Source organism: Cornus florida, unplaced genomic scaffold (genome assembly GCF_030987335.1).
Source record: "Cornus florida cultivar Cherokee Brave unplaced genomic scaffold, ASM3098733v1 CherokeeBrave_3.0.0_Hap2_Chr11, whole genome shotgun sequence".
Classification (NCBI taxonomy): domain Eukaryota; kingdom Viridiplantae; phylum Streptophyta; class Magnoliopsida; order Cornales; family Cornaceae; genus Cornus; species Cornus florida.
In genome coordinates this window covers 99,402,681-99,427,141 of record NW_026775581.1, presented here as the reverse complement: position 1 = coordinate 99,427,141, position 24,461 = coordinate 99,402,681, and the positions used below count along the sequence as shown (strand labels likewise).

The following is a 24,461-nucleotide window of genomic DNA, read 5'->3' as shown; positions in this document are numbered from 1 at the left end:
AGAAGAGACAATTCTAATGTATTATCACTCTTTATTTTTCAGCAAAAGAGACGATTATAATGTATTATCACTCTTCTAATTCAAAAGCTCTGGTTTTTTTGTCGGTATGGAGCTATTTCATTATTATTTTAAACACTGAGCTATTTCATTATTATTTTAAACACGTGGTGGAATTTTATTTCCATCTTCCACTGTATGATATGCTTAGATGTTGCCCTGATACTCATATAAATAAAATATGTTCGTGGAGTCTCTGTCAATTGTATATTGATGTCTAAAAGAGAATATTGATAACCAATTACAGTAGGTGAATCTTCATACCAGGTTTGGAGGTCAATGGAATTAATATATTATTGCTCAAATTTGGAGATCGATGGTTTTCTTTGTTATGTTACACAGATTGTAAGTTCAGAGTTTAGACTGTTTGCATCTGTCATGTTTGATATTTAGGTCTGAGGAGTCTGACAGAATTGGAGATGAAGTTGCTAGGGTGCTTGGTGGGGGTGTGGTACCAGGTATAAATTTTGTTGTTGCTTGTTTATATTCCCTGCATTGTAGCTATTTGAAGTTCTTACTCTGATTCCCCTTTTTCTATTGGTAAACTTAATTTTGTAGTCCCAAGTTTTTTGATAGCATAACTTTGGTATCTTAGTTTATCCTATGCAACTTCTTTGTCTATCGATGGGATCTGACGAGTTCTCTATTCACATAAGGTTTACCAGAGTAATTTCTGGTACTTATAGTTATATATGTCTTAACTTAATTTAATTAGTATACAACTTGTGTTATAGATTAGATGAAATGATTTACTTCAAATTCCGTTTAGCAAGTTAAAATCGTTTCTGATTTAGCTCCAGATCTCTATAATGTGCTAACATCTGGTTGGCTAGGGCTGCTCAGATACAAGAAACAGGGCTGTAGTGTCTTTTATGAGGTTCTTAAAGTTATTGAGACCTAATTTGCAGGATTGAACACTAAATGGTCTAAGGATGTTGAGAATGTGAAGGTTGATGAAGGTGAGGTGATGGAGATAAAATTTTGAAAGTCTACGTAATTTTACTAAAGAATCTTGGGCAATTGTACTGAAGATGGGACTTGAATCAGGCATCATTTATTTGTAGTATTGTTGTTTATATATTTTTCTTTCATTACTTAGAAATCAAAATTATACTAATATATTAGTTCTTAGAATACCTACTGCTGCATAAAGCTTGGGGAAAAAGTGAGTTGGGAATTTGGGATACAAGACAAACCAAGTTAACAGACTCAAACTATTTGACTAGACTATAAATATGAAAAACTAAGGAGATTACGTGGCTAAATCCAATTAACGATGCCGCGGGGCCAAAACAAAATGATCAAAATATTCCATGATAAAGAAAAAAATAGTTCAATCTGAAGGGGTAGCTTAATGATAAGACTCTCACCAATTCCCTTGAGGCCACTCTCAGGGAATATCCTGGTAATTCCTGGGGCATGTGGGATGGGGTGACTGGGCTATGGGGCGCTCTAAGAGGCCGTCAGCACCATTGATGACAGAAAAAGAGAAAAAGAAAAAAAGCATTGCCCGAAAAGTTTAGCTAATAGTTTTGTGAAGAACTATATTGCCCTCAAATCCGCCTTCCTTTTTATTATTAATGTTTCCCAAATCTCCTTGGCATTTGTATTGCATAAATCCAATTTTTCTCTTCCAACATGTTAGAGTATATGATTTTGGTTGCAAACTCCATTAATTCCTAACTTTGATTTTTTTTTTTTTTTGTAATCATTCGGTGTTAAGGATTTCTCAAACCTTTATTATGCAGTGTATGTTTAATGGTTTTGTAGGTTCTTTGGTTTTGGTTGGTGGTGATCCTGGAGTTGGCAAAAGTACACTGTTGTTGCAGGTATAAGTTTGTTATATTAGATTTAGCTGACTCTTGAGCAGATTTGTGCTGGGGCACTTACACAGTTTTGTTGCATTATTAACTTGGAATTTCTATTTCATTGAACTTGTGATGATCTCCTTTTCTCTTATTGATCCTTTGATTATATCAAATGTTGCTTCTTGAATTGGAAGATTGCTGCAATAATAGCTGAAGACCGTATTTTTGGTAAACCAGCTCCAGTTGTGTACGTCTCTGGTGAAGAGGTTAGTAAAGTAGAGATTTATGAATAGGCCTATTATCAAAGCTACTATGTTTTGATGCATCATTCTTTGTATTCCTTCCTCTAATTTTTCTTGACATTTGCCATTCTTTGTTGTTCACTGCTTTTGTTAAACTACAGGGGCATGCATGTGGATTGTGGACAGTCTTACTATTATGGATTTTTGACGACTTTATTAATTGTTTCAGTTGAATTAGCTCATTTTCAGTGAAATTTAGTTTTGTTGTTTTAAAACAGTTTTAAGGTGTTAATGACAACTTCACATTGCACTGGAAGATGGATTCAAGCGTTTCAGGAAAAGGAAGTCAATGATTAGCATTTCTTTGCCATTCTGAAAAGCCTGCAATCTGTTGTTTGTGGTCCGTTTGGTGTTGCTGTAGCTTATAACAAGCACTTTTTATTTATTTTTATTTTTTATGTAGAGCTGTCAAAAAGTGCTTGGCAACGTTGTATGTAAAACACTTGAAACATTATTTTTCCTTAAATAGGCTTTCTATATATTTAGGATCTCTAGTTGCAAAAACTCCACTTTTTAGCCATGGCCAAAATCTCTACAACTATTTTAGTTTATTTTATTTATGTTTTGTTATCAAACACACCTAAAAGAGAATTTTAAATTAAAAACGCTTTTAGTCTGTCCAACAACAACGCCAAACGGGTAGTTAGACTAAGATCAAATTTTCTATAACTTCATGTTTGGTAAAAAAAATTTGCTTTTACCTTGGTGAACAACGAACTGATGCCATTCCATTATCTCACTGCATTATAGCTTATAGCAATTGAGCAATTTGATGTGTTTATTCTCCTCAATGCAGAGTGTTCAGCAGATTGGACACAGAGCAGATCGTATGAAGATTGGAACAAAAGAGCTTTTCTTATATTCAAGTACCGATCTTGAGGTGCATTCTTCTGGACACGCTCATCAGCTTTGGTTTTAGTGATTATTCTGATTGTGACTTGTGCGCTAATGGTCACTCTGTTTTGGTTTTTAAAATGTGTTCAGTAAAAACCCTTTTAGTATTATATATATAGTATAGGTACATATTGAGTGTGTGCTTGTGATGGTCTTTTCTTCTCTTTAACTAATCTTTATCAGAGTCATGCTAGACTTATTATGATACTAAAACTTGTAAGACTGAGATTCAAAGTATCTATAAGCATTAGAGGATCCTCCGAGGTTGAAATTCAATGGACTGATAGATATATGGAAGGACATTATCAGGAAAACAAATAGAAAATGTTGAAAAAAAAAAATAGCGGTCATAAACTTTGTTTATATTACTCATTTTAGGTCTGGATGATTGAAGTTGGCTGGTTGTTTCTTGTAAATAGTGTGTGATGAACCAACTGCAAAATATTTTCTGTAGATGAACAAAGATTTCCCTTTAATCTCACAAGGAAGCCTGAGACTAACTTAGGAAATTGCACAGCCAAATAATTCATGACTTGATTAACCAAATGGGCTATATGGTTTGTCTAAACACAATCTCTAGACTGCTAGATCTATTGGGTCTTTTTTTTTTTTTGATAAGTAAAAAGTATATTAGAAAAGCGTTCAAAAGGGGAACGCGTCCCTAATACAAGAAGAAAAAAGACCTGAGGACCAAAAGATCAAAGAAATCATCAATCGAGGAGCTTGCGCTTCCTCTTACATAACAAAACAGAGAACGAAGAATATGAATTTTCAGATTTGCTACAGACGCTTCTTTTCCTTCGAAGTTTCTGTTATTCCTCTCACGCCATAGACACCACCAAACACAATGTGGAACAATCCTCCAATAATCACGAGCATGTTCTTTAACAGGACATCGTCTCCATGCATTAATCAATTGTGAGGAGTGCTTAGGCATTTCCCAATAAACGCCTAACATGCTAAAAATAACACTCCAACAATCGTATGCCACAGGACAGTTGAAAATTCACAGTGCAATTTTGATAATTGTAAACTTGTGTCTGGGCTTAATTATAGTCGACTGTTATAGAAAACAATGCCTACATGGATCAGAAGCAACTCAAATCCTGACACAGAAGTTTGAAAGAACTCTCAGAAATTTTGCTTAGAACATAAAATATTTCTTCTAATTCAAGCTCCTTAAACAAAAATTTAGGATTGTCTCAGACTTGTAAAAAAAATTGCAAGCCTTGGCATAAATGTTAAAAAAAAATATGATTCAAATAACCAAAAACTAGATGGTTGGAGTTTATATAATCTCTGCACAACCTGGTCTAGAAAGAGGGCAGAGAGTTGCATACTAAAGGATGCAAGAATAAAATAATCGAGTCATGTTTGAATAAAAAGAAAGGATTTTTACCCGTCTTAGATTTTCTTATGCACATATATGTATATAAATTTCTTTTTAACTTCCTCGGTCCCATAATAAATGTCCTGATTTCTTTTTTTTTGGGATGTCCCAAAATAAGTGTCCACTTTTTGAGATGTTTTAAATTTCAACTTACCCAAATTGTTTTAGGTTTTAAAAATCTTTTCAAATCAATGAAGTAAATGTTTAAATTTTTGTTAGGTTAGTTTTGTAATTTTCAAAGGGACAGTGCATTGAATGCATGTTCCCTTAAACAGAGGAAGTAATTTGTTTTTATTGGCAAGGATGGATGCACCCAACATACGTGTCCTGTTGCCTCAGTTGAAACCTGAACCCTCAGCCTCCGATTTGTGTAAAATCTTCTGTTGACAGGTAATGTTGAAATTTTTTTTTTTTACCGGTCAAAAAGTTCTTTGGTAGACAGGAGTTTCTTCCAAGGTGATAATCCGTCTGTGGATGGTGGCTCATGGGTAGATCTTTGCTATAAATAATCTGATTACAAGTGGAAAAGTTATCCCCGATTGTTGTTTCATGTCTAAAGAAGCAGGTGTGTCAACGAATCATATATTTATCTGCTGCGATTGACTTGGGAGGTTCTGTCTTTGGTGATAGCCATTTTGTAATATCTTTTCCCTAGTTTAGTGCTTCTGATGGTTCATAGTTGGAGGAGGAAGGGGGTTGTGGGTGGAGTGAATATGAGAGAGAAGAATACTTTTGGTGCAGCTCCTTGTGCATTTGGCACATCAAATCATGAAGATTTTGATGGATTTGAAGAACCAACTCACAAGTTAAAGAGTATTGTTATGGGCCTTTGTTTAGTTGGCGGATGGGTAGGGTGTATCCGTCCCTTGAGATAGATTCTTTTGCTCTTTTAGATGAGACACGTCTGTCCTTGTATGTACCATGTGTAGTATGTTGCACCCACGTTAGCACCTTATAGTGATTTTTTAATCCTTTTGCTTGCCAAAAAATACAGCAAAAAACAAACTATCATTTATGGATTTTGAGCAGATGTTTGGTTTGTGGTTTTTTACTCCCTTAAGCAACATATATGGTTCATATGCATTCTTTTTCCTTTTAGTGCATTATAGAAAGACATGTTCAAAGTAAAATGTGTCCAGCAGATGTTTGGTTTCTGGGCTTTTACTCCCTTCAGCAATATACATGGTCCATCTGCGTTCTTTTTCCTTTTAGTGCATTATAGAAAGACACTTTTAAAGTAAAAATGTGTTTCATTTCAGAACTTGTTTGCCTTGATATGAGGAGAAACTTTGTACAAGTATATATTACTCCGGTCTTTTGTACACAAAGTTACATAATTTCAAAGTTTCTCTTTCTGTCAATTGAAACATGCCCATGTTTCCAAAACTTTTCACTTGAATAAAGGAATTCAGAAATTTATGAGAAATAGATTCTTTCGCTCCTAAATAGGAGCATATAGGCATATAGCTGGCCTTGTATACATCGTGTGTGTATGTGGGTTCCAGCCCACCCCTGTTGGCTATGTGTAGTGAATTTTAATCCCTTTGCATGCCAAAAAATATAGCTAAAAACAAAACTATCATTTTATGGATTTTCAGCAGATGTTTGGTTTGTGGTTTTGTAGTCATCTTGGCAACACATATGGTTCAGATGTGGTCTTTTCCTTTGAATGTGTCATAGAAAGACACATTCGAGTAAAATGTGTTCCTTTTTGAACATTGAATAGTATTTATGTATTTATTTAAAGCATCTTAGCAAGGTGACTTTCTAAGTTGTATGGTGTGCTGCGTATTTGTTCATAGTATGATGTATAATTGTATATTGTACCCCAAAGTAGATTCTCCTTTACTTTAAGGCATGCATATTGGTCATAGTTCAAATGATAGCAGAGAATGCATTTCCCCACATACATGAATTTCAACTCTAATACCTTATCACACATTATGGATTTTTACCATATTATAGAGCAAATATGTAAGGTAGATTTATGAAGGCTCAAACTATTCTTATGTGCTTTCCGCCCCCTTTTGGTGCTTTCTTTCAGGATATATTAGGAAAAGTTCAAGCTCTCTCACCTCGGGCTTTAATCATTGATTCCATTCAAACAGTTTATCTGAAAGGAGTTGCTGGAAGTGCTGGAGGTCTCATGCAGGTTCTAATTCTCTTGAACAATTTAGCTGCTCTTACCAAGTGGTAAATCAAGTTAGCTCAGTATAAACATAATAGGATGCTTCAATTTGGGAATGGCATAATGCTGAAGCCATTAACTCTCGAAATCATCTGTATCTCCTTTGAATGAAAATGAATACATTAAGATCCTCTCCTTTGCAAATCAATTCTTGTTGACATTATTATCCAATCAGAATTTTAGGTTTTGACAAGTTACTGAAAATTTGCTTTGTAAAAAATGCACCTTTTTTCTCCTTTCCCTCTTTTGTCCTGTATTTTGTCTGAGGGCCTGAAATGTTACAATTTATGCCCAGTTAGGTTGCCAAATAGCATCAGATGTACATTATTGATGTGATATAAGGTGTTGGTCTGAGAAGGCTCTAATAATGACTTGACATGTGACAGGTGAAAGAATGCACAGCAGCCTTGCTGCGTTTTGCTAAGAGGACAAATATTCCTGTTCTTATGGTTAGTATACAACTGTCAGTAATCTATTTATATATATATATATATATATATAAATTGTTTTAGAACTCGTTACATAAGTTGGACTCACTCAAACTTGATTCTTTTCAATAGCTGCTGTTAAAGTTTTACACACTGTAACAAATTAGTTTTGAACTAACATGTTTTTCTCCTTTTGGCGGGAATGCTTCTAATAGGAAGTAAATGCTGGAATTCATGGCATTCCATATTTCCTCCTTACGCTTGTAAAATAAAAAATAAAAAACTGTTGATGAAATTAGTTCTATAATTTCTATTCTTCAGATCTGGGCTGTTGTCTCTTCTTTCTAACAAAATTAAACTACTTCTCACATCTTGTTTTTCTGTTATGCTACTTTTGTCTTAATGCTTACACTTTGTACTCAACGTTTTCTTTGTCTTGCAACTCATGCATCTCTGTTGTCTCATTTTTTCTTGCTCTCATTTATGAATTGAAAAGGTGAAGAGTGATATCCTTTGGGAAGGTAGAAAAGAGGAGGGAGTCATGAGCGAACATACTATTTTATGACCAAGATGTTACTTCATTAGAAAAATCTACATTCTTAAAAATTTCCCTTGTGAATTAAAAACTTGCTTTCAAATTCTTCTTCCCACAAAGCCAAAATTTACCCTAGTAAATTGTTTTCCCTAGTTGATACTCACACACCCCTCATGGAATTGTTTGCACCCAAGAGGATTTGAAGCTTAGACCTGATGCTTCCTGAGAATTATGGGAATGAGAAGAGCCCCTCATGGGTTTCCTTTTCTCCTCTTCTTCCTCCCCCTCCTTTTCAGTTTAGTTAAGTTTGGGTATCATGGTTGGGTTTAAAGGATTGGCGTGTGTTAAGATCCGGATTGAAATAGGGAAGACCATTTCATCTAATCAGACCTAAGATCTGAAATAAGCAGATTGAGTTTGGATCCAAAACTGTAACTTCTTGTGTTGGGAAGAAGGATGAAGCTGATACATGCAAACAAGAAAGATGAAGAAAATTTTGATTTGATGATCACTAGTTACTGATATGATCTTTTTTTGGGTCCTCTTTTAGGTCTGATAGATCATCCGGATTACTCATGAATTTGCATCGAAATTGAATTGCCTTGTTAAAATTTATGGATCTTTGGTAACATTTGACCAGAACTTATTTTTCCATCTAGCATCAAACTCAAAGTCATCCGAGGAGATCACTATGATCTGGTAAGGATTCTTGTTTACACTGGGCTCCTCTGGCTTGTCAAGCACTACTGCCTCTGATTCGAGAAGGTCTTGAATTTGGGGCTTCATAGTGAAATAACTTTCTGTGGAGCGTGCAGGAGTTCTGGAGTGATAACCACATTTGTTTTCGGGATCATAGCTTTGGGCAATGGGTTGGGAGGAGGTCTTGCTGGGATAGGAGGGAGCTGTTCCTGGAGGTATTCCCATGCTTCGGTATAAGAGCTTCCAAGCGGGGTGAAGAGGGTCATTCTGCCTGGTCCGCCCGGTCCCATAGCCATAAAATTGGACATCTTCACTTTACGCGTGGTTTCCACTTTACAATGTCCTCTTTTTATTAGAAAAGTTTCAAAAACCACGAACCTTTGTTGTCCATCTGCTAAAAAGAACTCCTCATTCCTAAACGATGTCTTTCCCCTTTTCAATTTCTGTCCAGTAGTCATTTAATGAGAAAGCATCGGCAGTCCTTAGTCTTCTTAGCATGAAGCCTAGCTGATTCTTCACACGTGTGTTCATGTTTTACTTCTCAGTTATTTCTTGTCAAAGATTAGTAGTATGCCTCGTAAGTTAGATGTCATAATAATTGGTGCAACTCAAAACAAATCCTTTTTACTTATGACCCATTTGGCATTTCTTCTCTATTTTCTTTTAATTTATGCAAATTGGTACTCTATATTGTGTTCAATGGCATTTTATCTATTCAGTTAACAGTTCCATCAGTTTATTGCTTTATTTTGATTATTTCCATCTATATTTTGTTCAACAACTGAGTTACGTATTTTTGTGTATGTCAGATTGGACATGTGAATAAATCTGGAGACATAGCAGGACCTCGTGTCTTGGAGCACATCGTTGATGTTGTTTTATATTTGGAAGTTAGTACCTTCTCGCATTTCTTTTCTTGTATAGTTTCTATTGCTGATATTAGATCACTTTGTCGTCTTCTTATCCTTTTAGAGTTGCATATCTGAAGTGGATCTCTTTGCTCACAGCTGGAGATATCACATTATTTTATTTCTACAAGTACCTGCATTTTATTTCAATATAGCTGGCAGTGATTATGATGGTATTGAAAATGATGTTTCTTTTTTGTTCCTTTATTAGTAGACTACTTTGTTCATAGTTCGAGTGTTATTGAATTCTTGAAGAACTAAAAAATAGGTTTTAATATGTCACCATTCGAAAAGAACAATTGTGACATGTTAATATGCTGAAAATTAATGTGACGAGTGTTCTCCACTGCATATAGTGTGTTATTTGTGGAAAAGAGGGGATGTGTTTGATGAAGGGTATGTAGAACTAGGGCATGGAGAAGTGGGTCACATCTGTATGGTTCCACCTGCAGTTTTCTTTCGGTCTTACCTTGGCTGAAGAATCAATCTTCACGCCTCATTTTGTTTCTCCCAGATTAAGTGGCTTTCTGTATGTAGATGTTATAGATTAGTAAGATCTTTATCGTTCCTATGATTGGTAGACAGCAACTCTTTCCTTGGTGGATGTTCCTTTGAGTGGTTAAAAGAGTGTGGCACGCCATCCCCCTTCCCACTTCTTTCTTCCTTTCTTTGATCCTATGTTCAAACTTATCGAGGATTGCCTTACTATTATCCTAAAACTCTTTGGATTCTGCTGGTTTTTTGAAGGCATTATGCTCTTGTTTCATGTTTGCCATCTCAAAGATTTTGGTTGTATGGTCACATGGTGATTTTGGTATCTTTTAAAGGATAGTATTGCCACGTCTCATCCATTCAGCAGTCCGCATGGCTCTCTCCATATTGCCATAGCATCATTTTGACACTCCACATGTCACTCCCTCAACTTGCCGTGTATTGTCCAAGTTGGGCATTTCAGATATCCTCGCACATTCTCAAACACAATCTTGCTGACGCCCTTTGTAAGAATGTCTGCAAGCTGCTGAGAGCTTGTAACAAATGGAGTGCAAATTTGACTAGAGATGATCTTCTCTCGAATGAAGTGACGGTCCACCTCTGTATGCTTAGTCCTGTCATGCTGAATGGGATTTGTTGCTATGCTACCTCTATATGCTTAGTCCTGTCATGCTGAACAAGATTTGCTGTTATGCCAATGGCAGACTTCTTGTTGCAGTAGAGTGAGAATGGAAGTGACATTGGAAGTCACAAGTCTATCATCAAGGTTTTCAGCCATAGCAACTCACATACCCCAAGAGCCATAGCCTTATACTCTGCCTCTGCACTAGATCGAGAGACAACATCCTGCTTCTTACTGCGCCAAGTAACTAAGTTACCACCAATAATGGCACAATAATTCAAAGTTGACCTCCTATCTGAAATTAATCCTGCATAATCAACATCTGTCCAAGCCTTAACACGTAAGTGACCATGATTGGCAAACAAACTACCGCGACCTGGACACCCTTTTAAGTAGCGAAGGATCCGAATAGCTGCATCAAGGTGAGGGGTACGAGGAGAGTGCATGAATTGACTCATGACACTCACGACATAAGTAATGTTAGGTCGAGTCATGGATAAATAGATGAGCTTCCTCATAAGTCATTGATACTGACCAACATTTGACAACTACTCCCCCTTAGAATTAGCCAACCGATGATTCTACTCAATTGAAGTATCAGCAGGACAAGCGCTAAGTTGACCAGAAGCAGAAAGCACGTCAAGAACTTACTTGCGTTGAGAGATGAAAATGCCAACCTTGGAGCGAGCCACCTCAATGCCCAAGAAGTATCGTAGGGGACCGAGATCCTTAATCTCAAACTGACGGCCAAGAGAGCTTTTAACCTCAGCAATTTCGGTAGTATCATCGCCGGTAAGAACAATATCATCGATATACACAATGAGAGCAACTGTGTTACTACCTGAATGACGTAAAAACAAGGTATGATCAGCTGCACTTTGATGGAAACCAAACTTGAGCATGGCAGTGCCAAAGCGATCAGACCAAGCTCGAGGAGACTGCTTGAGGCCATACAAAGAACAACGTAGACGACATACCATACCAGAATGAGCAGGAGAACGAAAGCCCGGAGGAGTAACCATGTACACCTCCTGCAAATCACCATTGAGAAAGGAATTCTTGACATCTAACTGAAATAGAGGCCAAGATTGAATCGCAGCAAAGGAAAATAATACACGGATGGTTTTCATCTTGGCAACAGGGGCAAAAGTCTCCTTATAATCTATGCCATAAGTCTGAGCATAACCCTTGGCAACCAACCTGGCCTTGTAACGAACAACTGACCCATCTGGATTATGCTTAACTATGAACACCCAACGACAACCCACAACCTTACCAACGGGTCAATGGCCTAGCGGTATCAGCCTCTTACCTTCCAAAGGGAGGTCAAGGGTTCAAGTCTTAGAAGAGACAAGTGTGTGTGAGTACCAACTAGGAAAAAAAGACAACTCACAACCGTTCGTCCAATAGGAAGTGGAAATGTATGAATCCTATAAATATTTTACGAAGGTTTGGAAAAGATTGGATCTTTATGATCTAAAGGATGGAAGTAAGGCTGTAGGGCTTGCAAATTAAAATGAATTGGAATTGGCTTGATTTAAAGTGATAGGTTGGAGGAATTTCTGGAAAAGGGTGTTGGAATCTGGACAGCTAATATTGTGGGATTTTGGGTGTTAATTGTACTCTGTATATTATCTTGGACCTGGAGAATCCTTGTTGACATAACATGCCATGGGGATGGATACACATCAATCACATGATGTAAATGGATCTTTGTGTTGGATTTGTTACTCTATGTGACTGATTTAGCAATCTTCACTCATTCTTTCTGTCTCCTTTTGCATTTCCTATTTTCCACAGTTAATTTTCAGATTTTGGAATGGTTTAATTACCTGAATAAGAAGACCATGTCTATTTTTAATGTATGAATCCTATATATATTTTATGGAGTTATGTAGGGTATATGTTATGTCAGATTTTTTATTTTGTAAGGGGCTTTTACTTATATTTAGCACTCTTATTTCTCTGTTTTTTATTTGGTTTGGAAGGACATTTCTTCCTTCACTAGTCGTTTCTTTGACTATGTTCTTCTTGTTTAAGTCTCATCTGTTTTTTCCAATGAAAGGAGCCGTTGCTATCTAATTTTTTTAGCATATGCAACAGTAAGTAATTCGAATTAGGTAAGTAAATTTGCAATTTTAAAAATATTAAATTATTTCTCTTTATGAAATTTGCTGATATGATAATGTTAGTGGGGGTAAACATTATATATTTCTTATGGTTGCTTCTAAAAATCATTTTTAATTTTGAAAATGAATATAATGTTGTTTGTTTGCTGATAACCAAGAATAGTACCTTGGTGTATCACTTTTTTGTTTGCTTATTATTCTTCGAGATTTCTGCTTGAGTAGTTAGCAGTCTAATCTTATTGCTATTTCACTGTTATATTTTTCAGGGGGAGAAGTACTCATCTCATCGTTTACTTCGATCAGTAAAGAATCGATTTGGATCCACTGATGAGGTATGTATTCAGCAGCAGTGCTGCTACAGCTTTGTTCTTTTCAATGCATCCATGTTCATGTTTGCCACTTGGCTTTACTTTGATGTGTCTTTTCTTTTATAGGTAACACACTCACACACTCGCTTTGTCCCAAATGGGACTTGAACCCTCAACCTCATCTTTGGGAGGTGGAGGAGATACCACTCAAGCTAATGTTTGGTAGCAAGTATTATTAACCCATTCATATATCCTGTAACTGAGAAGGTAGTTGACCCACATATGTACGGGAAAATTAGATTGTATTCATTAAACTGGCCTTTTTGTGTGTGGAAATTCTTTTTCTGAAGTTCCTTTGTTCTGTCCTTGTTACAAACTTCGGTGTCAGGTCAACAATGCCCTGTCCCACGTCCAAAATACTTGGAAAAATTTCATAGTATTTAAACGAGTAATATTTTGGAACCTCATAGATATATATGCATTTTATCCTTCTTAACCTTGGATTTTCATTAAAGCAAGTTTCCAAAAACTATTTTATGCATATCAAGAATCAAACATAAAACATATGAAACCCTAATTGATGAATGCATGAACCGTAATTGCCTATTGGTGAGTGAATACATGAGTGTCAAATAGACCTTTATACCCTTGGCATTGAAGATTACCATTTTGCTCTTAGTTGTAGGTTCAATTTCCATTCTGCCCTTGAACTAGAGGTAATATTCTGACACCATCTAATATTCAAATTCTAACTAAAAATAAACATAAAATTTGCCAACATGAGCAGGAGCGTAACCAGAAGTTTTAATTTGGAGGGGCCAAACTTGTACCATGTAATTAAAATTTGAAATTGTTTAAAACTAATTGTAATATTATTTTATTTATAATATGTAGTCTTACCTTGAGAAAATTCAAAAATGAAAAAAAATGCAGCCTAAATAAATTGAAAAAACTGATATGAGAAAGAAAAATATAGAGAAGAGGAAACAATAAGGTATAAGTGAAAAGATGTATAAGAGGTAAAGAAAAAACATTGTTAATGAATCAATTTTTCCTCGACAATTGTTTCAATCTTTCAAAAATCCAATTTTTGGAAAAACGTTTTGAGGACTTTGATTCCACTTTTAGCAATATATATCATTATTACCTTGATGAAATATTAAGGAAAAAATTAATTTTAACTAAACAAAATTTCTCAAGTTTTAGCAAAACAAGATTATTACTTTAGTAACTTGTACAAGTAGTCATACGATTTGTCATTTAGTAAGTGAAAATTAAAATTATTTGCATATACGATCTCATTGTTGTTGTTGGCATTCTTGCCATTTTGGTCTCAGAACAATTTAGTTTCTCCTCCTTCCCAAGACTCGCTAATGGAAAGTAGTCTATAATTTTAGATACTTTTCTTGTATACACCATCATGAAAATATCTGGCAAAAAAGATTAATGCTTTTTTATTAAACACAAGGGAACATTAGTGTATTTTTTTTTTTTCTTTCTGTTGAATTAATATAATGCATAGGGTAAATTGCATAAAACCCCCCTGAACTCTCTCTCTCAAAAAACCCCACTGGAGCTACTATTTACTTATTTAGATAGTTAACCCCCTAAAATATTCCCTTTTTTACTGGGACTTGTGTTTTAGGCGTTCTTTTCAGGATTGGGAGATGGACGAGGTATGTGTTTTTTTGGATTTGTTGTATCAACAGAAGGATGTTGGCAGAGGTAGTGATGACATTTTGTGGGTCCATTCCACCCATGGTAGATTTGGTGTTCGGTCCATGTTCTTTTGTCTGTCCAATTTCGTTGCTCATGATTTCCCATGGAAGACTATATGGCGTTCTAAGGCTCCACTTAGAGTCGCATTCTTTATTTGGACTGCCGTTTGGGGCAAGATTTTGACGTTGGACAATTTAAGGAAGAGAGGAAACACTATTGTTAATTGGTGTTGTCTATGTAAAACAGACGGTGAGTCTGTGGATCACATTCTTATGCACTGTCCTGTGGCGTATGATTGTTGGAATCTCATATTTGGCATTTTTGGTGTGAACTGGGTAATGTCTCAGTCCTTCATAGGATTGAATGATTGATTAACGCGTGGAGAAGATGCCCAGTGAAAAGCCACGCTCGTGACTATTGGAGGATAGTTTCACATTGTGTTTGGTGGTGCATTTGGAAAGAGAGGAATAGTAGAAATTTCGAAGGAAAGGAAACGTTTGTGGCGACATTGAAAATGTATATTCTTCGTTCTATTTTCTGTTATGTGAAAGGAAGCGATTGCTCCTTGACTAATGACGTAGTTGATCTTTTGGACTCTATAGGTCCTTAGGTTCCACTTTCATTTTTTGTATTAGGGACGTGTTCCCCTTTTGAACTCTTTTCTAATCGATTTTTACTTATCAAAAAAAAAAAAAAAAAAAATTCCCTTTTTTACAAAAAAAGTCCCATTCCGTTAATCTTTGTTGATGCAGTAATGGAAAGTTACCCTCTGCAAGTGACCTGACCAACCCATTTTTTTAAAGACACTATTGCCCTTATGACCATTACAACTTACAAGTGTACCCATTATTTAAATTGAGTTAACCCAATTCCCTTGTAACCATTACAAGCATACGCATATTTAAATCGGGTTAAACCCACAATTACTCCCACCTTCCTTTCAACAAACAAGCCCTAACTTCTTTTTTTTTCCTAGTTGGTACTCATACGCATTTGTCTCTTCTGATACTTGAACCCCTGACCTCTCTTTGGGAGGTAAGAAGCTGATACCGTTAGGCCACTGGCCCGTTGGTAAACAAGCCCGAACTACTGTGTACAATCCATTTGTGAACCCTAATAGTAATCAGCCATTAAGAAAGGATCAAACACCAGTGCAAAGATTGTAATTTGGTTTTAGTTCAGTAATATCATCTCTTTGATTTTAGAAAAAAAAAAAAACTCGCAAAAACAAAAACATATAGATAAACCTGTAAACCCCCATATATCCAGTCAAATACATTAAGTGCATCTTTAAATCTCAAGATTTCAAATATCAAACCACAATATGGAAGAACCCTGAAGCAATAACTTTAACACGAAAATCAGCCCCAAATAAGTTAAAAAAAAAAAAAAAAAAAAAAAAAAAAAAAAACCCACACAAATCGACCCAATTTTAGGAATTCAAGATTTCTTCAGATAATTCAGGTTGAACCAAGAAAGCATTGGTACCTAATCATGTGCACCTTGGTCTTCCCTAACGAATTAAAAGTATTGAGAGGGTCTAGTTCGTTTGGTTCTGAGAATTGAATAGTGAATCTTACACAGAGAGAGCCAAAGCCACCCCAAATTTCAACAGCACAGGCCTTGTATCTCTCTTCTCTCTAGTAGTTCTAATCATGAACCCACATAAATATATACACATGAAAAGATATGTACATGCAGAGAAAGAGAGACAAAGGATGAAGGCAGATCATAGGTTCTCTTCTTCATCAGCCTCCATATACATGCCCAAAAACAGGAGCAATCTTGCTACCAAGTACCAAAGCTTTCTCCTCTGCTCGGATTGGACGCTCTGGATCCTTATGATGAATCCATTAACCTGATTTTTGACTTGTTTTACTTTCTCTTCTCTCATACGAATTGTAAGAAGCTTGGTAACCGATTTACCAAACAATGACTTAATCGAATGGGTACAAGGAGAAGGTGAGGTGTCAATTTATTATTGGACTTTGAGATTACACTAAGCCACGTCACCAACTCTCTTGTAATAAGCTTTGAAATTATGCCGTTTTAATAATGGGAAAAAATGTAATTTCATATTTCTGTTAACGGCTGATTGACTTTGAAGTAACGATGTGTTGCAGCAAGGAATACAATAATAATGAACTTAAAACTTTTGTTTCAGAAGATTTGCGCTTTTAAGAGTATGGTTAAAATGGTCCAAGTAAAAAAGATACAAGTTTCAAAGATACAAGTTTCAAAGGACACAAGTTAAATTTATTTTCATGTTCTATATTTTGTGACCAATATATATGTGTTTTGAAAAAAAATCGGGGGTCAATTGAAATTCTCAATGAATTTTAGGACCACAAGTAAAGTTTATTTGTGAATTTTAAAGGTATTAATTTTTTTTGGTATTTCTTTTTTTTGGCTGGGGCGGGGGGGCATTGCCCACCCTGGTTCCGCCCCTGAACACGAGTTCTATTGACCTTACATGCAGACATATACTTGTGTATATGTAATTGAAGTAACGATGTGTTGCAGCAAGGAGTACAATAATAATGAACTTAAAACTTTTGTTTCACAAGATTTGCGCTTTTAAGAGTATGGTTAAAATGGTCCAAGCAAAAAAGATACAAGTTTCAAAGGACACAAGTTAAATTTATTTTCATGTTCTATATTTTGTGACCAATATATATGTGTTTTGAAAAAAATTTGGGGGTCAATTGAAATTCTCAATGAATTTTAGGACCACAAGTTAAGTTTATTTGTGAATTTTAAAGGTATTAATTTTTTTTGGTATTTCCTTTTTTTGGCTGGGGTGGGGGGGCATTGCCCACCCTGGTTCCGCCCCTGAACACGAGTTCTATTGACCTTACATGCTCTATCGTAGCCACTAGGCAGTTTGAGAGACTTCACCATGGTTGGGACTATAAGTGGTGTACATGCGCGTTGTCCATGGAAATTTTTTTCACTCCTGAGCATCTTTTCTTTAATGCATTACAAGATTTGGGCTATAATTTAGAGGATCTTTCAGTGGGGACACTCCTGTCATCTTTTTCTTTTTAGCCCTTTCCTAGGACAAACAGGTGGTGCTGATAGGTTTGTCATTCATCTCAAAGCTGTAATTTTTTTTTTTCACTTATATAACCGGATTTAATGTGTTTTCTACTTCATGATAATTTCGCTATCCAAGTTTGACATGCTCTCTGCTGTGATCTGCTTTGACAACAGAATCATTTTTTTTTTGTTTTCAGCTTGGAGTATTTGAAATGTCCCAATCGGGATTGGATGCTGTTTCAAACCCCAATGTGATGTTTTTAAGTGAGCAGCACCTAGATTCGGATTATTTAGCAGGACTAGCTGTTGCTGTAATTATGGATGGATCTCGAACTTTTCTTATTGAAATTCAGGTATCTTGTTTCTATACATCATTTTTTTACCTTTTTCCCTTTTAGTTTTCTGCATTTACTTCAAAGTGCTCATTGCTAATCTTATGAAGTTCTTTCAATTTTTCTAGCCCACTTCAGGCAGTAAAATCCATTGAGTTTAGGGAACCTTTAACTGCTTTAAGGTGTTCTACTTTTCACTTGCTTGACTGACGATTATGGAAAAGTTACATATTACGCATTCTGTTTTTTTTGCAAATCTGGCACAAACATTTATTGCACATTTTTCTTTGGTGGATAAGAAAGGTAAATACAGGGAGGAAGCACTGTCCTATATGTTACCTTCTTTCCACCTGATTAGGCAGCCTTCTTAACGGCTTAACCACATATTCTCTCCCAACTGGTACTTAAGTTCCACATCGTGATTGCAACAAAATTTTAAAGAAAGAACCACTCTAGTCTTTTATACTCTTCATGGGAATTCTTTCAAACCAAGAACTGCCTTATGCACCACCACAGATATTCCTTCTATGATGACAATATGGGTACTTGCTAGTTGCTACATTGGTAGCACTGGGCAATCTGATTTTTTCCCCAGACAAAAGCATGCCTTGACATCTACAAAGTATTATTCCACATAAAGCTTGATTTCCTGACCTTCAACAAAACCATCAGGATTGATCTTCCAATTTGGTGGAATCGGAAATTGGATGCTGCCGCCAAATGAGTTATGATCTCTTTTCATTCATTATTCCTCGGCTGTCACCTGAAGATGGTAACCAATTTTAGAATTCCTCTGTAAGTGTATTGAATGTGATTACTTGCAGAAGTATCCATTATTGTGCATGGATCTGGTTTCACCCCATGAAAGATGAGCATATATCCAATAAATGCACGTGTGAGATTTTCCAGACTGTCAAAGCATTAGCATTGTAACAAGTTTCAAAAGAATACCCTTGTGACATAGTGCCTGATAATACTCAGTTCCGTCATCGTCACACAGAAATTTTATGGTCATTGGAAACAACTCAAGTACTGATTGCTTCAAAGCTGTTTATTTGATATATTACTATTTTTCCTTTTTTTTCCCTGGGTTTTGTCTCTAATTAAAGAAAAAACACCATGATTTATAGAACGGAAGTCAATCCCATAATTTATTGTTGGATTTGTTTAGTTGGAGCTATTACAGATATTAGGCCTTTTGCTGTTCAAAATCACTCTCTTGGAATTTCTGTTGGGTTTTGGGACATCAACTTAAGTTAGAAAGAGTTCGTTGGCGTCCATTTGTATATAATACTTAAATATGGTGTTCTGAATTATGTTATATGGGCCTGTTAATTGGGAGCAAGTTTGTAAACCTTTGAAATTAGGCGGTTTAGGCATTCGAAAGCTGGTCCCTTTTAATAGAGCTTTATTAGGAAAGTGGTTATGGATATTTGGTACGGAACGCTATCGCCAGTGGAGAAGAGTTGTCTCGTGTCGTTTTGGGGAGGAGAGTGGGGGCTGGTCCTCCCGTCCAATCTCTGTTACGGGAGGCGTTGGCATGTGGAAATTCATTCGGAAGGGTTAGGATGTTTTCTCCTCACGCATTAGATTCAAGGTTCATGATGGTTGGCATGTTCGATTTTGGGAAGACTTATGGTGAGGAGATCAGTTGTTGTCTCATTCCTTTTCTAGACTTTACAGTATTGCTGAAAATAAGCACACTTACGTAGTTGACTGTTATCAACTTGATAGCAGTGGGGTTACGTGGGATGTGCATTTTAGGCGTTCTTTTCAGGATTGGGAGATGGAAGAAGCATTCGTTTTTTTGGATCTGTTGTATAGACAAAAGGATGTTGGCAGAGGGTGTGACGATATTTTGTGGGTCCCTTCAACCCATGGTAGGTATGGTGTCCGATCCATGTTCTTATGTTTGTCCAATTTCGTTAGTCACGATTTCCATGGAAGTCTATTTAGCGCTTTAAGGCTCCTCTTAGAGTCGCATTCTTTATTTGGACTGCCACTTGGGGAAAGATTTTGACATTGGATAATTTAAGAAGGAGAGGTAATACCATTGTTAACTGGTGTAGTCTATGTAAAGCAGACGGAGAATCCGTGGATCACATTCTTATGCACTGTCTTGTGGCGTACGATTGTTGGAATCTCATATTTAGCATTTTTGGCCTTCATTGGGTAATGCCTAAGCACTCCATAACTGATTAACGCATGGAGAAGATGCCTAGTCAAAGGTCATGCCTGTGATTATTGGAGGATAGTTCCACATTGTGTTTGGTGGTGTTGATGGAGAGAGAAAAATAACAGAAAATTTGAAGGAATGGAATCGTCTTTAGCAAATTTAAAAATTCATATTCTTCGTTTTCTTTTCTGTTATGTAAGAGGAAGCGCTTACTCCTCGATTGATGACTTATTTGATCTATTGGATGCTATTGGTCCTTAGGTCCATTTTTCGTTTTTTGTATTAGAGACGCGTTCCCTTTTTGAAAGCTTTTCTAATATTTTTTTTTTACTTATCAAAAAAAAAAAAAAAAGGTATAGTTGCAAATGTGTCTTAAGTGACCCTAAGGTCTAAATCTTACGATAATGGGTGTTTGCTTGAAATTTGTTCAAATAGGTACGTGTATTTGGGACTTGTCTTGTACATTTAATTTAGTAAATTTTATAACATTGTGTTTGCTTGAAATGAGTACAAATACGTACGTGTATGTGGGACTTGTACATTTAATGTAGTAAATGTTATAACATTGTGTATTGTATTGATGTTTTGTTTTGTAAGCATACATTCAATTTGAATTTAAGTTAAACGGGAAGTGGTGAAAAAGAGGAGTGTTCATCTCTCTCTCTGTCTCTCTCTCCATATGTGATGTAAGCGGAAGTGATAAATTTGTTCATAAGGAACAGGTTACTTTGAATCCACAAAGTAGGGTGTTTTGAATCCACAAAACGAGAGATAAATTCAGAGAAATCTGATAATTGTATTGATAATTGAATGAATGATTCTGATATCTGCATTACACATATTTATAAGGAAACTAACAGCAACACAAATCCTTATAGCATAAGGAAACCTAATCCCGAAAGGATACTAATACTCAAAAATAAGCCTAAAAATAAAGTTTCTCTAAAAATTCTGAAAAAAAAAATAGAGAAAGAAACCTAATAAAATAAAACTACTAAATATAAAATATGAGTTTAATCCGACTTCGTTTAGGCCTTGAACAAAAATCACAAAATAATCAACAGGCCTTCTATAATGTAATAAAACGCGATTTCGGAGCCCTAAACGAAGGTTTTCAGTCGAAAATCAGCATGGCCCACAAGCTTAAGCTAGTGGGTTTTTTTTCTCAAAAGTTAGTTTCCACCCAAAAACTATTCCTCGCGGGTTGAAAATGGACTTGTCAAACTACTTATCGAACTGTTCAGAATTCTGTCCTACATCAATCCCCTCTACTTCAGAAAAACTCATCCTCGAGTTTGGCTGCAAATAACATGAAGTCTCACCTACCACAAAATCACACTGTTCATTGCCATGAGAACCTCTAAAGCACGAAAACAAAGTATTTTCATTGGCATCTTCTGGAATAAAAACTTCTTCACTTGCAATTTGCTCAAATATTGATACTTCATCAATTTGAAGTCCGAATTCTTCCATACCATCTTGGACATCTGATTTAGAAAAATCATTATCCGGCTGATCATCAATTAATTCTTGTTACTCAATTTCAGCATCAAACTTCTTGTCACCATTTTTTTCTTTTGTCGTGCTAAAATTATTTTCTGTGTCTACCAACTTTTGCAAAGGAATTAATTTTTTTACATCCTGGACTTTATCTTTTTCAGCTATAATAGGTGAAGCAACATAAATTTGCTCTTGATCAACCTCAATAATAGTAGTCGTTGCCTTAACAAAATTATTATTATTCTTGATGCCACTATCTTTCTTGTAAATTTTCTTTGTAGACTTTTTGACAGATGAACTCTCTTTCCGACAATTCTGATATTTTTGATACATTATTTCCTCATAATTTGGTGGTAGAAATTTAGTCATTAACAATCGTTTCATCCTGTACAACGACTCAACAGGCTGTGATCCTTCCCTACTTCGATAAAACTGTATTTGCTCCTACCAAATTGAAACCCAACCTTTAAGCTTGAAGGAAACAAACGGAACTTGCTTGTTTTCAGGTACATCAAAATATTCAAAAAATTCTTCAACTTCTTCAATCCAATCCAAGACATCTTCAATAATAAAACTTCCATTAAAAGTTAGTAAGTTTTACCTGAAATTCACAATTGTTGCGTCTACCTCGATCACTGAATACAAACTCCTCATCATCGGAAGAATCATCGAAATAATTCTCATAGGCTGGATGCCTACGTGGAGAAACAAGAACATAACCCATATTCGGTTGGCTGCGAGACACATCATCAGCACAAACTCAAACTGAACCACGAATTTGGTTGCCACAAATTCCAAAACTAGTTACCACGAACTGTTCTTGAGTATGCATGGCTGCCCAAAAGGCCTTCACTCTGCGGTCATCGTCGGCAAAGTGGGTGCTACCAAAACGAGTAATCGTCATCAGTCCAGGGTAAATCAAGGCTCTGATACCAACTATAAGCGGAGGCGATAAATTTGTTCACAAGGAACGGGTTACTTTGAATCCACAAAGTAGGGTGTTTTAAATCCACAAAATAAGAAATAAATTCAGAGAAATCTGATAATTGTATTGATAATTGAATGAATGATTCTGATCTCTACATTACACATATTTATAATGAAAGAAAACCCTAATCCATAAGGAAACTAATTGCAACACAAATCCTTATAACATAAGGAAACCTAATCCCGAAAGGATATTAATATTCGAAAATAAGCATAAAAATAAAGTTTTTCTAAAAATTCTGAAAAAAATAAAGAAAGAAACCTAATAAAAAAAAACTACTAAATATAAAATATGAAGGTTTTTTTAAGAAGAAAAATATTCAGTCTTCTTATCTTTCAAGAGAAACGATTACAAGATAAATAGTAGAGGAAGGCCACCAAATCAGGAAGCCCACAAAATCAGCAAAACTCTAGGCTAGAAAACAGGAAACAGAAACTACTAAAATCTGAAATAGTAGTTTCAGATTTTATTTTCAAAAATTGAATTTCCTAATTCATTTCCTAGAAATCCAACACCCCCTCTCAAGTTGGGGCGTAGATATCTATAATGCCCAACTTGCTTATAAAGAGCTCAAAACTAGGTCTGAAAAGTCCTTTGGTGAAGATATCATCTATTTGTTGAGTAGTAGGAACAAAACTCATGCAAACAGCTCCACTATCAATCTTCTCTTTTATGAAGTGTCTGTCAATCTCCACATGCTTCATCTCCACATGCTTCATGCGATCATGTTGTACTGGATTTTGTGCAATACTTATGGCAGCTTTGTTGTCACAATACAACTTCATTGGCATGTTCATCGGCATTCGCAGCTCATCAAGAATTCTCTTCAACCATAGTATCTCACAAACTCCGTTAGCCATAGCCCTATATTCTGCCTCAGCACTGCTCCTTGCAACCACATTCTGTTTCTTGCTTCGCCATTTAACTAGATTTCCCCAGACATAAGTACAGTATCCTGATGTGTATCTCCTGTCAATAACCGAGCCTGCCCAATTTGCATCAGTGTATGCCTCTATGTTATGTTGTGTGGTCTTTTGGAAGAGTTGCCTGGTGTACTTTTCAAGTATCTGAGAATCCGATAAACTGCTTCAAGATGTTTCTTGTAGGGTGAATGCATAAACTGGCTTACCAAACTCACAGCAAAAGCAATATCGGGCCGTGTATGTGCTAGGTAAATTAACTTTCCCACCAACTTTCGACACCGAGTTGTATTCACTTGACCACCTTCCTTTTCATCTCCAATTTTCTGATTAGGATCGATTGGAGTGTTTGCTGGCCTACAATCGCTCATCCCAGTCTCCTTAAGGAGGTCAAGGGCATACTTCCGTTGGGAGACAACATGTCACGACCCGAAAATGATACCAATTAAAAAAAAAATTTGGCATGACCTTTGCTAAAAAGGGGTCTATAACAACTTGCTGAAATGTATAAAAAAAAACAATGGCCTCTCTTGGACCCTCAAAACTAATCTAACCTGTCCCAACACACAAAGCAAATAATATAAAACATTCTCAAAACAATAACATCAACAACCTCCTCAAAATAGCCCGTCATCACCATCCCATTCATCCAAAACAAAGGAGTACCTGTCTTATACATAGACCTATGCTCACATACTAGAATTTTACTCCAATTACATCAACTTACAGTCCATGAAGCAAAATTACAATAACAAGAGCTCATAAGTCTTTATACCGAATATAACAAACTAAGGTTTTACAAAAAAATGATGGGACTTAGATACAAAAATAGCAAAATGATCCCCTAATCCAAATTAGGCCCGTGGTAGAACGTCATCCGCCACTTCTTTCCCATGACCTGAAAAATGTTAAATATAAGGGGTGAGCAAATTGCTCAGTAGGTGGTGCCTAAGATACACCACTTGTGACCCCGTGAATTCAAGCAATAAATAGAACAATAGAGAACGGGATCATGCTATGCCAGGAG

At 36.0% G+C, this 24,461-nt stretch overlaps 1 protein-coding gene across 1 annotated transcript in view; it reads left to right on the top strand.

Annotated features, from left to right (window-relative positions):
- Positions 1–24,461, top strand: part of LOC132282960 (uncharacterized) — a 49,263-nt gene that overhangs the window by 1,778 nt on the left and 23,024 nt on the right. The window contains exons 2-10 of the mRNA XM_059784809.1: positions 451–515; positions 1,828–1,886; positions 2,060–2,131; positions 2,964–3,047; positions 6,496–6,603; positions 7,026–7,088; positions 9,111–9,191; positions 12,719–12,784; positions 17,716–17,871. Coding sequence (XP_059640792.1) covers positions 451–515; positions 1,828–1,886; positions 2,060–2,131; positions 2,964–3,047; positions 6,496–6,603; positions 7,026–7,088; positions 9,111–9,191; positions 12,719–12,784; positions 17,716–17,871 — 754 coding nt within the window. The remainder of the gene's footprint in view (positions 1–450; positions 516–1,827; positions 1,887–2,059; positions 2,132–2,963; positions 3,048–6,495; positions 6,604–7,025; positions 7,089–9,110; positions 9,192–12,718; positions 12,785–17,715; positions 17,872–24,461) is intronic.